The 18984-nt window shown below is 51.6% G+C and overlaps 1 protein-coding gene across 5 annotated transcripts in view; it reads right to left on the bottom strand.

The window, feature by feature from the left end:
* Positions 1-18984, bottom strand: part of Eya2 (EYA transcriptional coactivator and phosphatase 2) — a 183264-nt gene that overhangs the window by 77441 nt on the left and 86839 nt on the right. For all 5 annotated transcript variants that reach the window (XM_063283024.1, NM_130427.2, XM_039104164.2 and 2 more), the window contains 2 exons: positions 17556-17698; positions 15445-15561 (listed from right to left, as the gene is read on the bottom strand). In XM_063283024.1, coding sequence (XP_063139094.1) covers positions 15445-15561; positions 17556-17698 — 260 coding nt within the window. The remainder of the gene's footprint in view (positions 1-15444; positions 15562-17555; positions 17699-18984) is intronic.

Below are 18984 nucleotides of genomic sequence, written 5' to 3'. Positions count from 1 at the left end.
TTGGTGTAATTAAATTGTTTTGGCGTACAGCCAGGCCTTGTTTCTGTGCAGTTCAGGCAGAGGTGAGCTACCTCAAGAGACTTTCAAAGCCTGAGATGTTTCCTAGTGGGACCTTTATAGAAAGGGTTTGCTGGCACCTGTCATGGGAGACTGCAGCCATCCTTCTAGAAGAGCAGTGCTGGGCCCCCTGTTATCTTTTTTTTTTTTTTCGGAGCTGGGGACCGAACACAGGGCCTTGGGCTTCCTAGGCAAGCGCTCTACCACTGAGCTAAATCCCCAACCCCGCCTGTTATCTTTAGGAGGCCTCTGCACCCTCTCCTTGTCCCAGAGGATCATAAGCACTCCTAGGACCTGTCACCACCATAGGGAAGTCATACAAAGAATCATAAGCTACAGAGTTCCCCAAGCTTCTGACTGGTGCTCACTGAGTGACACTGGGCACCATGCAAGGCTTCAGGGATTTCATAGCTTCAGACTTCTTTCCTGTTTGTAGGAGTTCAATGTGGTACTGACTACTGTCCTTGAAGCAGGAGTGGAGGCAAGGGAAGATTACAAAATATGCAGATCCGAGTGCAAGCATGCACATGCACACGTGTGTGTGTGCACGCGCGCACACACACACAGACACACACACAGACACACACACAGACACACACACACAAATGGTCCAGTGTTCCCATTTTGCACACTGCCACAGACACACACACACACAGACACACACACACAGACACACAGACACACAGACACACACACAGACACACACACAGACACACACAGACACACACAAACACACACACACAGACACACACACAGGCACACACACACAGACACATACACAGACACACACACACAAATGGTCCAGTGTTCCCATTTTGCACACTGCCACAGACACACACACAGACACACACACAGAGACACACACACAGACACACACACAGACACACACACAGACACACACACAGACACACACAGACACACACACAGACACACACACAGACACACACACACAGACACACACACACAGACACACACACAGACACACACACAGACACACACACAAATGGTCCAGTGTTCCCATTTTGCACACTGCCACAGACACACACACACACAGACACACACACACACAGACACACAGACACACAGACACACACACAGACACACACACAGACACACACAGACACACACAGACACACACACACAGACACACACAGGCACACACACACAGACACACACACAGACACACACACACACAAATGGTCCAGTGTACCCATTTTGCACACTGCCACAGACACACACAGAGACACACACACACAGACACACACACAGAGACACACACACACAGACACACACACACAGACACACACACAGACACACACACAGACACACACAGACACACACACAGACACACACACAGACACACACACAGACACACACACAGACACACACACACAAATGGTCCAGTGTTCCCATTTTGCACACTGCCACAGACACACACACACACAGACACACACACAGACACACAGACACACAGACACACACACAGACACACACACAGACACACACAGACACACACAGACACACACAGACACACACACAGGCACACACACACAGACACACACACAGACACACACACACACAAATGGTCCAGTGTTCCCATTTTGCACACTGCCACAGACACACACACAGACACACACAGACACACACAGACACACACACACAGACACACACACAGGCACACACACACAGACACACACACAGACACACACACAAATGGTCCAGTGTTCCCATTTTGCACACTGCCACAGACACACACACAGACACACACACAGAGACACACACACAGAGACACACACACAGACACACACAGACACACACACAGACACACACACAGACACACACACACAGACACACACACAGACACACACACACAGAGACACACACACAAATGGTCCAGTGTTCCCATTTTGCACACTGCCACAGACACACACACAACACACACACACAGACACACACACAGACACACACACAGACACACACACAGACACACACAGACACACACACAGACACACACACAGACACACACACACAAATGGTCCAGTGTTCCCATTTTGCACACTGCCACAGACACACACACAGACACACAAACACACACACAAATGGTCCAGTGTTCCCATTTTGCACACTGCCACAGACACACACACACACAGACACACACACACAGACACACACACACAAATGGTCCAGTGTTCCCATTTTGCACACTACCACAGACACACACACAGACACACACAGACACACACACACAGACACACACAGACACATACACACAGACACACACACAGACACACACACAGACACACACACAGACACACACACACAGACACACACACACAGACACACACACAGACACACACACAGACACACACACACAGACACACACACAGACACACACACAGACACACACAGACACACACACACAGACACACACACAGACACACACACACAGACACACACACAGACACACACACACAGACACACACACACAGACACACACACACAGACACACACACACAGACACACACACAGACACACACACAGACACACACACAGACACACACAGACACACACACAGACACACACACACAGACACACACAGACACACACACAGACACACACACACAGACACACACACACACACACAAATGGTCCAGTGTTCCCATTTTGCACACTGCCATTCCAGCACTTCCCAGCAGGACTGTATGTCTTCTTGACCTGTTCTATGCTGGGCAGGTACCAGTATCTGGACCCGGCTGTCACCTTCAGACCTGCCTAGATCCCTGCCCATCTTTCCCAACATTCAGCGCTGCAGCTCTAAGGGCCTAGCAACCCTGGCTGGTCACCTGACACCGAGACTGAGCAGCTGTACTCTCCGCGGCGAAGCAAATTCCTAGCATCTGGGTCTGGAGGACAGGCCCCTCTGCTGGCGCCGAGGTGGGGCTCCCCTCTGGGCTTTTTTCATCCCTGTGCCTGTCTTGGTCACAGGGGTGTGTCACAAGGCCAGGAGAGCAGCGGGTGTGGACTCAGATAGACAGCAGTGACCCCGGCTGCATCTGTGGGGGCTTTGCAGTCTTTCTGAACAGTCAGGCCCAGCAGCTACAGTTCATGGTAGCAGCAGAGGTGTGGCTGGGTGGCTCTCTGGGTACCACAGAAGGACACACACACATGTGTACGGACCCGTGTGCATACACACGAACTCACATATTCATGAATACACACAGACATAAATGTGGGGGTTCCAGGACCAGGCGGAAGGGTGTTGCACCAACCCAAATTTCAGCAGGGTAGAAATTTCTGGAACAGAAAAACAGAGACTGTGGGCTTCAGAGGAGGTGTGAAATAAAATGGTTGGCGTGGTTGAAAATGTCCCATCAGTGGGAAGCCATGGCTGAGGTGTGGTGGGCGGAGTTTCTGCTGACCAAGCACAGACTTCATCCCAGGCCCGGGCTCAGCCCCAGCCCGCATAGCCTGCACCCAGCCTACAGCAGAGGCTGCAGCTGACCATTTCCCAGAGAAGACCATCCGGTCTGAGAGGAGAGGTCTGCCTGAAGCTGTGTGCCGGCGGGCAACAGGACTGGGGTGCTACACCATTTAGCTGTCTCTGCTCAGTACCAGGAAGTCAGACCAGACACCAAGATGGTTCTCAAAAACAGTCCGCAGATGGCCTCCAACACACGCTGTCCAATGGTGAAGATAAAGTGGACAGAATTTTACACACTCACCCCCCACATAAGTACACAGAGAAAGTTCTAGAAAGGTTCACACTAACACACTATTTAAAATAAGCATCTGAGCCACTCCAAGCAATAGGAAAAGCCAGGTGGATCTAGGTGGGTAGAACCAGGTTGCCTTCAGGGGCATCTGAGGCCACCACATAGGACATGGCACTCTGAGAAGGGGGAAGTCCGTGTGGTTTCTCAGCGTAGGGTAAGAAGCTCTGTCTAGGGGCAGCTGGCTCTGGTTCCCCTTCACGGCCCGAGCTCTTAGCAGTAAATGAAATCAATTTGTTCCAAGGGTTCATCGTGTATCCCACATCCTGGCTTCAGTCCTGACCATGAGCAATTTCTGAGTGGAGAGGCAGTTTATAGCCTGATGTCTGTCTGCCTGTCTGTCTGTCTGCCTGCCTGCCTGCCTGCCTCTCAGGAGGGTTCCTGGGCTGACGAAGGCTATGTCTCCCATTCCTGGCTGCTGTACCTTAGGGATCTCATTGGATTCCTCAGCAGAGGGTTGTCTGCTGAGTCCTGGGCTCCTTGCTTGTTCTGGAAGGACTCACTGCAGCAGAACCTAGGCTTCCATGGGTCCCTCCCATCCTCCCACCCCCTGAACTACTGTGGGCAGGAAACTGACTTTTCTGTCACCTTTCAGCAGACTCTAGGTACAGACCTTAGTCCAGGTTTAGCGCCCATTTCTTTGAAACATCTGAAATAAAAATGCCAACAAGTAGGCTGGAGAGGTGGCTCAGCAGTTGAGAGTTCATGCTGCTCTCACAGAGGACTGGACTCGGGTTCCCAGCACCCACACCAGGCCACTCACAACCACCTCTAACTCCAGCTCTGGAATCCAGTGTCCTCTTCTGGCTTCTTTTGGCACTGCACATACCACACACACATAAAACACACACCACACACACCCTACACATACCACACACATATACACACAACATACACACACACACACACAACATATACACCAAACAGGATACACCACACACAAATACTACATACATACCAAACAACACACACACACCACACACACACATCACTTAACTACATATACCACATATAACACATACAACACTACACCACACACACACACATACACATCACTCAACCACACACATCAAACATACATACACATAACACATATACACACATACACACTATACACACCATGTACACACCAACACACCACACGTACCACATACACACACCACACACACTACACATATCACACACATACACACAGCACACATATATCACTCAACCGCACATATACCACACATATACATATAACAATACACGTACCACATCACACACACACTACACCCACCATGCACACACACCACACATAACACATATACACACCATACACCACTACACACACCACACATAACACACATACCACACACTACACACACACTACACATACCACACCACACATACACACACACACACACACACACACACCCCACACACACCCCACAAAATGTCAAATGCAAATAAATTGACCTCCCACTGTCCCTTCATTCCACACTGGTCACTTGGTCTCTGAAATACAAACCAAGTCACCTCCTCTGTCTGACATTCTGATGACTTTTTGAGATTCCAGGGTCAAATCCCAAACCAGCTGCCTGGCAGGCTCTGTTAGGCCTCCCTCTATTACCCTTCCATCCTCTTGGACCCTGTTCCCTGATCTCTCGGCCTCTGGACTCCCTGTGATGTGCTGTATTGAAGAACTCCTTGTGCTCCTCTTCCTCTCAGGGTGTGCTCCCTGGAGCACCCATGCCTCACAGCTGGAAAAGCCCCCGACACTTGCTGGCTTCCTTACTGTTGTGCTCCGAACCCTGTACCCCCGGTTTGTATACTGAAGTTCACCTCTCTAGGGTGACTGTATTTGGTGAGGGGGACTCTAGGGAGGGACACAAGTGTCACAGGCCATAGCACATGTTCTTATAAGAATGAGATCTTTTCCCAGGCCTGTGCAGAGGAAAGGCCATGTAACTGCCTGCACTGGGATGGCTGGCCCAAACCTGGAAGAGCCTTAGAAACCGTCAGCTATGCAGCCCTTCCAGACCTCTGACCACGAGCTAACAAGGTTCTGTAGTTTAAACCACACACCCCGCAGCACCGTGTGACTGGATGAGCAAAAGTTCAGTGCCTCCTTCCTGGGATGCGAAGTCCATACAGCCTTGGCTACGGGCTTAGAGCCGCATAGCACACACCCTATCTGCTGCCGCTGCACTTGGGGGTGTTTGCTGAATGCATGATGGATGGTTTTCCTGCACCACACCCATCTCTCTTCAAGCCTGCAGCTGCTTCTGTAGAAGGGAGTGATGCAGGGGTGGTCCAGGGCCCTTGGAAGGCACTTTAATTAGCAATGCTATTCTGGGAGGCTACAGAACCTTAGGTAGGGTCTACTTGGAGGGAGGAGGGACAGGACATCCCTGGACCCTAGCTCTCGCCTGGCTTTCTGCTCTGTGACCCTCTGTGTTGTGAACAGCGGCCACCACACACACCCACCACCACGAACACAGGTTCCTCCTACACGCTTCCCCGCCATGACGAACTGAAACCATGGGCCAAGGCCAATATCCCCGTCCCTAATTATTTCTGTCAGGTGTGATCACAGCTACACGAAAGTAACTGATCCAGTCATGCTGCCCGGGACAGCTGTGCTGCCCAGAAGCCCGGGCTGCTGCAGAAGAATGTTTCATAGAGTATCAGATGTGCTCTCCACAGGCTTATACTAAGAGCATTTTGTTTGACTTAAAATTATGCATAAGTAGGGCCTGAAGAGTTGGCTCCATGGGTAAAGTCCCTCCCACACAAGCCGGAGGACCTCCATTCAATCCACAGAGTCCACATAAACAGCCAGATGGGTGACACGTTCTTGTAATCCTCACCCTGGGGAGTAGAGGCAGGAAGATCACTGGGGCTTGCTGGCCAGCTAGTCTACCTAGACCAGCAAGCCTCAGGCCAATGGGAGACCCTGTGTCAAACAAAACAGAGCAGAACACAATAAAACAAAACCAGAAAACCCACAGTGGACAGCTACCAAGGAAGGAGGCCAGTGGCTGACCCCTGGCCTCCAAATGCATGCTCACACACAGATTACATAAGCTGGTTAAATGTCATGCGAGTTCATCTTCACAGTTACAAAGGACTTTCTAAAATGTTTGTTGCAAGAAGGGAGCATTGGGTGGGACAGGGATAAGATAAGAACCACCCATGTCTACTTCAGGGTAACAGTTGGCTCTCCACTGGCACCTGTGACCTTGGCTTTTCTGTTCTCAGTACTCAGCATGGAGAGCGATTCCATCGCCACCCACAGGGACAATAATGACACAATGCCACAGCCCTCTGCCTCTACTGGCTTTCTGCATAACCAGCAGACCTGCAGTGGTATTGTAAGCCTCGGTCCTACCATTTACCTTAAGAACCTCTCTAAAGAGTCAGAAGAGGGATATGTATATGTCCCCACAGAGTAACAGAAACTGTCCCTGGCAGTCTGGACTTCCCCTTGCTGTGGTCTGGCTAGGAAACCTGCCATCTCGGTGAGTCACAAGATGCGTGTGGTTGTGAAACCACAGATGGAGTGACTTCTCGCTGTAGGCTGGACTTTGGAGAGGCCGAGATCAGGGGTCCAGGGGCCTGGTGAGGATGCTCCCCTGACTACAGACTATCACCATCTTCACACATTCTCACCCAGCTATTCCATGGAGGGCATTATGGTAGGTGAGAGAGCATGGTGTCTCTTCTTGAAAGGACACCCACTGGTCCCCTCCTCAACAGCTCCTGCTTGATGGTCTCCTCTTACTGTAGGTGCATCTTCCCCCCCCAAGAACTGACTCCACGTATCTCCCCTTAGGGCAAGTGTGAGAGGACCCAGCTCAGTCCATAGCATGTACAATGACCTTCTCACATCTTCCAGCATTAGCTGGCTGAGAGCTGGCTTTTCTGCTTCCCTTAAAATCTGGGTGTGCTTGTGTTTGGGGGATGGCACGGTAGGAAAAGTGCCTGCTGCACGGGGACCTGGATTCATATTCTGGAACCACAGGGATAGGAGGTATAGACAAGAGCTTACAATCATGGGCTAGGTCCATTATACACAGAGGTTAACAACAACACATCATGTCTCCAATAAGGTGAGGGATAGGGCTGAAATTAGAGGTTGGTCATGGACTCCACATGTATGCTATAATGTTACACACAAAAGATGAAGAAGAAAAGGAGGTAGGAGAGGTAGAGGAGGAGGAAAAGGAGGAGGAGGGGGAGGAAGAAAAAAAGGAGGAGGAGGAGGAGAAGAGGAGGGGGAGGAGGAGGAAGAGGAAGAGGAGGAGGAGGAGGGGGAGAAGGAGGAAGAGGAGAAGGGGAAGAGGGGGAGGGGGAGGAAGGGGAGGGGGAGGAAGAGGAGAAGGGGAAGAGGGGGAGGGGGAAGAGGGGGAGGGGGAAGAAGAGGAAGAGGGGGAGAAGGGAGAAGAGGAGAAGGGGAAGAGGGGGAGGGGGAAGAGGGGGAGGGGGAAGAAGAGGAAGAGGGGGAGAAGGGAGAAGAGGAGAAGGGGAAGAGGGGGAGGGGGAGGGGGAGGGAAGGTAGAAGAGGAGGAAGGGGAGAAGGAGGGGGAGGAGAAAGAAGAAGGGGAGGAGGCAGCAATTGGGTTTGGTGCTACAGGATTATAATTCTAGCTGTTTGGGAGGCTGAGGCAGGAGGATCATGAATTTAAGGCCCTTAAATGAGATCTTGTCTTTAAACAAAAATTTGTTTCTTTTTATTTATTTATTTATTTATTTATTTATTTATTTATTTTTTGGGGGGGGTTCTTTTTTTTTTTTCGGAGCTGGGGACTGAACCCAGGGCCTTGCGCTTCCTAGGTAAGCGCTCTACCACTGAGCTAAATCCCCAGCCCCAAAAATTGTTTCTTTTTAAAAAAGATTTATTTAGTACACTACCATTACAGATGGTTGTGAGCCACCATGTGGTTGCTGGGAATTGAACCCAGGACCTCTGCAAGAGCTGACGGTGCTCTTACCTGCTGAGCCATCTCTCAGCCTTAAAATCTGTCTTTAATAAAGGGTTGTAGGTAGAACTCAGTGGCTGAGCCATGCTTAGATGCACAAGGCCTTGCGTTCAATTCTCTGGGCCACAGACAAAAGTCCACCTCTCTCAGAGTTGGCTTGCCTAAGTAGCAGTGCTGACACCATAATTCATCAAGATTAAACAGGGATGAAAAACCACCTCCTTCATCTCCCTGGCCACATCTCAAGTGCCAGCAGCCCATGGCTGGTATCCACTGTAGCGGAGCAGGGCTGTATCGTGAGTTGTCAACTGATCCTGCCCCTGTTCCCCAGGCGAACCTTTCATCCCGTTTCTGTCTGCCCTCCTCCTTCACCTGGTGTCTTTGGGGGGAATTGCCACCAATCAAATTCCGTATACAATCAGAGAGAACACAGACTCTTGACCTCCATGTGTCCTAAAAATGGAAGACACCAGCCAGATACAGGACAGAGAGCCAACCTGTGAAGGTGACCACCAGGGGGAGGTGGGGCTGGAACCTCAGAGCTTTGCGGTGTGCAGAGCTGCTGATTCACACCCAGAAACCTGACCCTGGGCCAGCAGGACTCAGCTGCCAAGTCTGGCTCCTGACCTGCCTGACCAGGGTAGATCAGGCTGACTTCACCTGCTCAGATCTAGCTGGGCCAGGGCAGCCTACCACTGCCACCACCAAGGTGAAACGGAACCCGGTCCACTTGGCTAGGTTGGGGGTGGGGGGCACACTGGACCCAGCCCTGGCTTATGGCCACCTGTCTTTAAGGTTTCCCAGGACAGGCTCGCCTACCCACACTGCACCTGTCCCCACTGCACCTGCCCACACTGCACCTGTCCCCACTGCACCTGCCCACACTGCACCTGTCCCCACTGCACCTGCCCACACTGCACCTGTCCACACTTCACCTGCCCCCATTGCATCTGCCCATACTGCACCTGTCTCCACTGCACCCGCCCACACTGCACCTGCCTACAGTGAACCTGTCCCTACTGTACCTGCCCACACTTCACCTGTCTCGACTGCACTTGTCCACACTGCACCTGTCCACACTTCACCTGTCCCCATTGCATCTGCCCACACTGCACCTGTCCCCACTGTACCTGCCTACAGTGAACCTGTCCCCACTGTACCTTTCCACACTTCACCTGTCCCCACTGCACCTACCCACACTGTACCTGTTCCCATTGCACCTGCCCACACTGCACCTTTCCACACTTCACCTGTCCCCATTGCATCTGCTCATACTGCACCTGTCTACAGTGAACCTGTCCCCACTGCAGCTGCCCTCACTGAACCTGTCCCTACTGTACCTGCCCACACTTCACCTGTCTTGACTGCACTTGCCAACACTGCACCTGTCCACACTTCACCTGTCCCCATTGCATCTGCCCACACTGCACCTGTCCCCACTGCACCTGCCTGCACTGCACCTGTTCACATTGAACCTGTCCCCACTGCACCTGTTCACACTGTACCTGCCCACACTGCATCTGTCCCCACTGCAACTGTCACCACTGCACCTGCCCACACTACACCTGTCCACACTGAACCTGTCCCCACTACACCTGTCCCCACTACACCTGCCCTCACCTGCACCCTGGCCTTAAATTCACCTGCACTTGGCTTGTAATTAACTTCTTTCATTTCTGTTCCAGGGTCTTGTGGTTCCTCAGAAAATATGGACCCAGATTACAAAATGGGAAAGGAAAGCCACCCTAGTGTACCCCTATCTAACTTTCCAAGAGCTTCTCAAGATAACCTTAAAACCAGCTGTCAAGGAACAAGAACAAAACAAGGGCAGCCTGTATGTAGACATGGCCGCTGGGATGGGGATATGGCCCAGTCAGGTAAGCACTTTCTTGCAAGTATGAAGGCCTGAGTTGGATCCCAGCATCAACAAAAAAGGCTGAGAGTTTGCCTCTAATGGAAGTGGAGACAGGAGGATATGTGAGGCCCACTGGCCAGCTAAACTGTCCAAACTGGCAAGTTCCACATTCAGTGAAAGACTCTGTCCCAAAAGGTAAGGCAGGGAGCAAGAGAGGAAGACACTCAAGGCTGACTTCTGGTATCTACACAGGCCCACATGTGTACAGGTTCCCTGCCCTCCAACATGTGCACACACACACACACACACACACACACACACACACACCACAGACAAACACTGGTGCAAACATTTTGATTGATATAGGACAGCGTCAAGGGTGCATTGTGACAAGGTCAAGAAGAGGCTCAGAGGTTGGCAAGAATAAGGTTCCACAAAACATGGAGAAAGGCCATGTCTGCGAAGCTGGCAGCATTCACGACAAGACAAATGACAAATGACACTACCCAGAGGGCACGACTGAGGCTCAGGGAGCGTGTATCCTTCTGGCTGGCAGAATTTAAAAACGCCATTTACCAGGTGTCGGGCATCAGGCAATTGGGGCAGTGACCCCAGTTAGACCTGAAGCAGGTGGCAAATACACGGTGCCCTCTTCACGATGGGCACCAGGGAGGAGCCATACCTGCAGGAAGCATTGTGACTCGGATGTATAGGGTGAAAGGCCAGTGTGTAAGGACTGGGCTGAGAGTTTGGGGACGCCATGGGTGTGAGGAAACTACCCAGGTGACGAGGGAAAAACAGCCTCCAGAGCTTTCCATGAGCAGGACTCCCGATTCCCCCACCAGAGAGAGCACTACCATTCACAAGCATTGGGCGAATGCTCTGGAAGGCTCATCTCAGTGGAGCAAAAATGCTGGTCTCAAACTTGCTGCACAGCTCAAGCTGGCCTTGAACTTCTGATCCTCCCACCTCCGTCTCCCATGTGCTAGGATTACAGGTGTGAGCCACCACGCCCAGGCTACGTCAAGCTGAGGATGGAGCACTTGTATCCTGAGGAAGGGCTTCTTGTATCCTCAGTAAGCGCACCTTCAGTCACACCATCTACCTCTTTTGGGTCAAGATTTCTGCTGGAGAGAGGATTGGAGCTCACCAGGTAGGCTAGGCTGGTTGGCCAGGGAATCCCAGAATTCCACTTGTCTCTGCCTCCTCGGTGCTGTATTTTAATGTGGGTTCCGGGGAACTTGAACTCAGGCCCTCATGCCTGAGGCAATCACTGTTATCAACCGAGCCATCTCCCCAGCCCAGAAAGAAGTCTTTGAAGAAGTACTAACTGAAAACTATGAGCCCATAGACCATGAAGGCACAGTAAACTTGGAGCACAGAGTCAAAAAGGGGGCTATGCAGTGACACATGAGCACACATCAAGTCTGCAGTGCAGAGAGACTCCAGTGTAAAGGAGTCACCCAGAGGATGCAGTTTTTTGTGGCCGCTGTCATGGTAACAGGATCTGACAGACTGTTCATAGTGCCTCTGTCTGCATAAGGGGTTCTGCGTGGGTTCCCAGGCACTCTACAAGAGGTCTGAGGTCTGGATACTGACTGGGTGTAGGGACCAGGATGGAAGGAAATGTCTACAGATCTTTAACCTTCCAAAATTAATGTGAATATTTAACCTCCCCAAACTAATGTGAAAGAGAGACTTCCACTGGATACTGAAAGATTCTACTCGAGAGAGGGGTGTCTTTCTTTGTTTTCTCCTCTACCAGGAATTGAACCTAGGACCTCATACATGGTTGTCAAGTGCTCTAACACTGAGCCACAGCCCTCAGAGGTGTGTTTTTGGGGTGCTGTAAACATTTGTGGAAATTGCACAGCTATGTCAATGCCCTGGACTAAACCCTCTCAGAGGGCAAAGTTTATAGTGAACGAATTATATTTTGGCAAGCACTAGATGAGTTTAAACATATACACCTGATAAGACAAATACGAGGGGCTGGAGAGATGGCTCAGCGGTTAGGAGCACTGACTGCTCTTCCAGAGGTCCTGAGTTCGAATCCCAGCAACCACATGGTGGCCCACAATCATCTGTGATGGGACCCGATGCCCTCTTATGGTGTGTCTGAAGACACCAACAGTGTATTCACACACATAAAATAAGTCTTTAAAAAAAGAACAAAGAGTACATTTGGTTACAACCCAGTCAGAATGGCCGCCACCAAGGAAAGTACACTTTCTGGACACAGGAGAGGAGAAACCTGGAGATGAAGGGGAGACATTGGCCTACTCAGTGCTTGCCACACTTGTGGTGTCTGTTTATCAATCTGTAGAGTGGGGGATGGTCCTATTTCTCCCCTGTGTGCTTTTACAAAATCATGGATTTTTAGTAAGGAATCCTGGCTTCCCGTGACAGGATGATGCTAGGATGCTCACTGGCATCCTCAGGCCCTGCCCAGCCATCTCAGTCTTTCCCTTACGCCTGCCTTGCTCCACAGAATTAAGTTCCATAACTGTCTGAAATACACGAGTCATCTGAGAGTTTATACCTTCTCTGGAACACTCAGGGCAGGCACATGGGCCCAGGTGTGAGCCCCGTGTGTTTGTTAAAAATGAAGAGGCCTGGCCCTCCCATCAGGGTCTGGCTTAGAGCAAGCTAGCAGGAAGTTCAGCCCCAGCCACACATGGCGGCCATGAGGACCATGAGAAAATAGCAGACACCATTTCCATGGTTGTCTGGAAATAAGCAGGAAAAGCATTTGATTTGTGAAGACCTCATGGAGATTGAGGTGGGGTGGGGTCCAAGCCGGAGTCTCTTCTCTCCTGCTGAAAGTCACTTTCTAAACGGGACAGGATGCTGTGGGCTATGTACCTAGGCTGGAGAAATGCCAGGCCACATAGCACTGCTCGGGTCACATGACCTTGCTCGAGTTACCCATAGAGTGCCCTGGGGTTCTCTGTCTAATAGAGGGGAGGGGTCACAGTGCCCATGTCATAGGGCAGATATGCCTGTTTCTCTCTCTCTCTCTCTCTCTCTCTCTCTCTCTCTCTCTCTCTCTCACACACACACACACACACACACACACATACACACACCCATGACACCCCGAGTGTCTCCTTCGCAGTCTTGGCCATGATCTGTAACTGTTTCCCTGTGTGGATTACTGCCCAGCTCTCCTGAGCGTTCCCTTGTTCACTGTTGCCTCCTTAGCCCCTGCCAGGCTCAAAGCCAGCATTCAGTAATAGAGGGAATGAATGTGGGAAACACCTCTGGAGGGTACACAACTGGGATAAGGATGGACAGTGTCCCCTAGTCAGCCCTGTCAGTCATGGAAGCCTAAGTCAGCACCGTAGTTTCTATCTGAAAAGCTAAGGATTGACCCCATGCAAACTCAAGCTCACAGACTCAGGGAGCCTTCACTGCCAAGAATGGTTCCTTTCCTCATCGGCTTTCAGGGATGGATCACCAGCTGTCACCCTCCAAGGGGACTCAGAATGGCCACTGGCAGGATGTCAGGGACAATATCAGAAGCAGAGGAGGAAGGAGATGTAGTAAGGGTCAAAGGTTTGGGGTGGAGGCTGAGGGATGGGACACCACCCCGAGGAGACATACAAGATCCTGCTCAACTTGAGGTAAGATCTAAAGTTCTTGTCATGACACTGGCCAAACTGGTCATTCCCTTGACCCCTCAGTTTCTTCTTCTGTGAAGTGGGTGCAATTACTGCCTCAATTCTTTACTGCCTCAATTCTTCAGAGAGTGGTAATGGCTGTGTGGCACCCTGACTCGGCAACCACTGGGTGCTGAGACATGACTCTGGGTGGGATCATCCTCCTGCCTGTGACTGCTCACCACCCACCTTCTCCACAGACTCCGAAGATGTTTGTATAGTTCTTAGTGAAACAAACGAAACCCAGAAGTGGCCACACTTCCCAGTAGCCATTTTAAATAAGATCACGCCCACCCTTGAGCCCACTCAGTCACCATTGCATTTTTCCCGGGGCCATATTCCAGCCCCGATGGCTTATAGGGAAAGCAGCAGAGTGGGAGGTCCCCAGAGCCACTGCCACAATCCCCTGCTCTGGGCATCAGCCCCAAGCACCACTGGGGGATCGAGCAGAGCAGGAACCCTGGGAGGGGCAAGGAGGGAGAAGTGAGTTGGGGAGCCCAGCAGATCCATTCTGAGTCACGTGGGGGTTGCAGGACCACCTGTGACCTGGAACCAGTCTGTTTCCCTGTGTGCCTATTGTTCCCTGGATAGACGCCCTGAGTCTTATCAATGGACTTTCTCTATTAATAACACTTAGAATGCAAGTCAATACGGCTGCATGGACCTCACTCCCTTACTCTCCCTGAGGATCCCTTCTCAGGGACTCCCTCAGTCTGTTCTGTTCCTTAAACACAATGACATATCTTTTGCCAGATGGCCATTTGTATCGTCCGTTCCCTCTGCTTGTGATCATCTTCCTGGGTGTGCACCTAGCTAGCGCCACCTCACCCTTGCCTTTGCCCAGTGTCACAGTCTGTTGCCCCTCTCCCCTGGCCTCTCAGCTGGTTGTCAACTCTGCTGCTTCGCTGTTCTCGGTTTCTGGCAGACTACCTGGTTATCTGCCGGTGTGCGTATCCCGTCTCTGACAGGTCCATGGGCTCTCCCCACAGGGCAGAACTCGAGTTTTGGCCATCACTTAAGATGGAGCGGTAAACAGCCAGCGCCCTGGAAGTCTGCGGAGTGGGTGAATGGATGGATGGACGTCTACCCCGGGGGTGTCCCAGACAGTGGCCGGGAGGGCTGAGCACTACACTCACTGTGCACTGGGTAGGTGTAGGGGCTCTGTCCAGCAGGCGCGGTGCTGAAGCTCGGTCCGTAGCTCAGGAACCCACTCTGGCTGGGCGAGTGATTCAAACTGTCTTCTGTCTTGATACCTTGGACGGAAGCAGAAGCAACAAAGTCACAAGGTTAGAGTCCTTCCCTGCCACCCGCAGAAGAGCCACTGAGTCCAGACAGTGTCCTCTAAACCAGAAGTCACAGGAGTGCTAGACTCAGCTTGTGTATGATCTCTCTGTCTCTGTCTCTCTCTCTGTCTCTCTGTCTCTCTCTCTCTGTGTCTCTGTCTCTGTCTCTGTCTCTGTCTCTCTCTGTGTCTCTCTCTGTCTCTGTCTCTCTCTGTGTCTCTCTCTGTCTCTCTCTGTCTCTCTCTCTGTGTCTCTCTCTGTCTCTGTCTCTCTGTCTCTCTGTCTCTCTCTGTCTCTCTCTCTCTCTCTGGTCTCATGCATCCCAGGCTGTTCCTCAAACTCACTACACAGCGAGAACTATCTAGAACTCCTAATCCTTTTCCTTTACTTTCAAAGTGCCACGCCTGGTTTATGCAGTGCTGCGATAGAACCTAGGATGCTGTGCATGCTGGACGAGCCCTGTGCCAGCTGAGCTACTACTCTAGCCCTGGCCCCTGACCACTGGAGATTACCGGCATGCACTGCCATGTTCAGGTCTCAGACACATGTGTGTACATGGAAGTGTCATGGGAGTGGGGACTCTGCGACCAGCTGTCCCTTCTCCTAGTATCTTCCCTTCTTTCCATTAGATTGGTTGTTCCACACGAGCTGGGCCTGGCCCCTGGTTGTGCAGGGATACGGGGCTCACAGATGCTAACTAGAGCATTCCGTTTCTCCTGCTCTGGAGTCTGGGTGAGGGACAGCATGGCGCCTAGTCAGAGGGAGCTCTGGGACTTGTTCCAGGCAGGGACGGGTCTCTGTTTGTGAGGCTTGCAGCTTGGAAGTGCTCAGGGCCAGATCTGCCACTGCAGTGGGAGAACTTGCAGACATTGAAGCCCACACACAAGGAAAGGGAGCAGATTTCTGATAGCATTTGAGTTCCTAGGCCCCTGGCCTGAAGCCAGTGACATAACGCTTTTCTGCTCTGAGGTGCTGAGGTCCCCCCACCCCACCCCTAGTGTCTCCCCATTGTACCTGACTTCAAGAGAGCTAGCTGCCCCTCCTTATACATAGCGTGTGATTGATGGCCTCCTCAGCTCCCTCATCCCATTTCTGACCTTTGTGCTAAGCACTGTCACATGACCCAGGTTGGCACTGAGGACCAACACGTGCTCCTTTGGGAAGGGCTGAGAGCAGGAACCCTCTGACTTTTTTTTAAGATTTATTTATTATATATAAGTACACTGTAGCTGTCTTCAGACACACCAGAAGAGGGCATCAGATCTCATTACAGATGGCTGTGAGCCACCATGTGGTTGCTGGGATTTGAACTCAGAACCTCTGGAAGAGCAGTCAATGCTCTTAACCACTAAGCCATCTCTCCAGCCCACCCTCTGACTTTCAAAGGCCAGAGTTGACAGGTTCTGTCTGTGTCACCACATGGAGACCACCCTGTGGGAGCGAAGGCCACTCAGAAGAAAGCACGCAAAAACAAATCCAATGTCCCATGAGCTCCATGGAGACAGTGCATGTATGTGTGCCCATGAGACGGTTGGAGGGCGGCTTGTAGAGTTGAGTTATTTTCCTTCTACCCTTAATGGCTGCCAGTGATCAGACTCAGGTTGTCAGGCTTGTGCATCGAGCCAGAGACATCGCGTCAGACCCCCCAGGATGGCACCCACCGGAGCACCTGGCTCCAGCCGTACCTGATGCCGGCTTCATCTCCGGATGTGATTTAGTATACGAGTCACTAACGTCTCATTTTCCTGAGTCTGGCATGGTTAGGGTTCTGATTCAGGAAACTGACAGAGGCCCCCTGACACAGTCCGGAAGAATCAGTGTCACACGTCAGCTGTGCTCTCTCTCCCCTTTACTCCCATGCCGAAAGTAATCCAGCCACATGTATCACCCCGCACGCAGGCGTGAAGGCGTCACGGTGTTGTGGTTGCCAGGGGTTGGCAAGGAAGGGCTCGCTTGGTACTCACTGTAAGGGGGGATTCCATAGGCTTGCGCCGGAGGTGGGTACGCTGTATAGGGTGGCGTCTGCTGGATGCCTGTGCTGTACTGTGTCTGGCCATAGGCTGCCATGGCTGCAGAGGACTGACCCGGAGGGACACGTGGGTGAGACCTGGGGGAAAGAGAGGTGATTAAATCTCCTGGTCTAGCCCAGCATCTCTTCCCCTGGATCTTGGCATCACTACCATTTTTTTCCCTCAGGCTTTACGCTTTCCAGAGCAAAGGTACCATTCTAGCATATTCCCACCTCATCCTGTTCTTGTTCTCCCTGGGAACCAAGAAGATGTGTTTGCCATCTTCAGTGCAGTCAGATTCTACTGCGGGTCAGGGCTCCATCTAACAAGATGTGGGCAGGCATGTTGCAAACCGCAGACTGTGGCCGGCCCTCCTTTCCCTCTCTTTGGCCAGCAACAGAGACGACGTCACCACCGTAGCAAAGCTATAACCCAGAGATGCTGGATCCCGGTGTTAGCCAGCATAGGGAAGCCTTCTGGAGAGTTCTACCAGGTCCACATCAGACTTCACATGGGAGACATAAAGCCTTTGTTGAGGAGATCCCCATGTTTGTCCATTACCATGGCCAGCCTGATTATCTCTGTCTTTGCGTACACATCTGTGTGCAGGTGTGTGCATGTGCCTGCACACGCATGAAGGCGGCAGGAAGATGACACCTGGTATCTTCCGTTGTCACTCCTCACCTTAGTTTTTGAGACTTAGTTTTGAGTGTCTCTCCTAAACCCAGAGCTCTCTTGCTTGGCTGGCCTTGCTGACCAATGAGATCCAGAGATCTTCCTGACTCCACCTCCCTCCTCCAGCCTGCAGCTGCACTATCATCTGGACTCTATATGACCATCACTAGACTGTTACACTCTGTCTGTACCACACCCACCATCCACTTCCCTTGGTGGCAGACAGCTGACAATTCCCTTCCCATTGCAAACCAGGTTCTGGTCCAGGTCATTTTCAAGTGGCCAGTGAAGCCTTGGTTCTGATGACATGGGGAGGTTCTCAGTTTTTGTCGGGAGATAGACAGAGGAACACTCATTAACCCACTAAGAGCTCGGGGACAGTCATGGATCCGGAGGCCCCATACCGAATGCCTTCACTCTGCTAGACTTTTTAGATCCACAGCTGGTTGAACATGACCCTATGTGTTTATTCTCTTAGCTTGAGTCTCAGCGAACACGGCTGGGAACACGGAGCTGGGGCTGGCCTCCTTCTATCAGCTAAGGTCTGTCTACTTCTAGTGTATCCTTTAGGCTGATATGAAACCCTCTGTTTTTTCCCTGGTCTGAAGCTTCAGGGCAGATGTGAATAGAATGCCAAAGGGTACAAGATCACAAACAGATGTGATCTGCTTCCCAGAAGGTTTCATTCCTGCCATTTCAGGATTCCTTT

This window comes from Rattus norvegicus, chromosome 3, assembly GCF_036323735.1.
Source record: "Rattus norvegicus strain BN/NHsdMcwi chromosome 3, GRCr8, whole genome shotgun sequence".
Classification (NCBI taxonomy): domain Eukaryota; kingdom Metazoa; phylum Chordata; class Mammalia; order Rodentia; family Muridae; genus Rattus; species Rattus norvegicus.
Note: the sequence above shows the minus strand (reverse complement) of the source record. Positions and strands in the feature narration are given on the sequence as shown.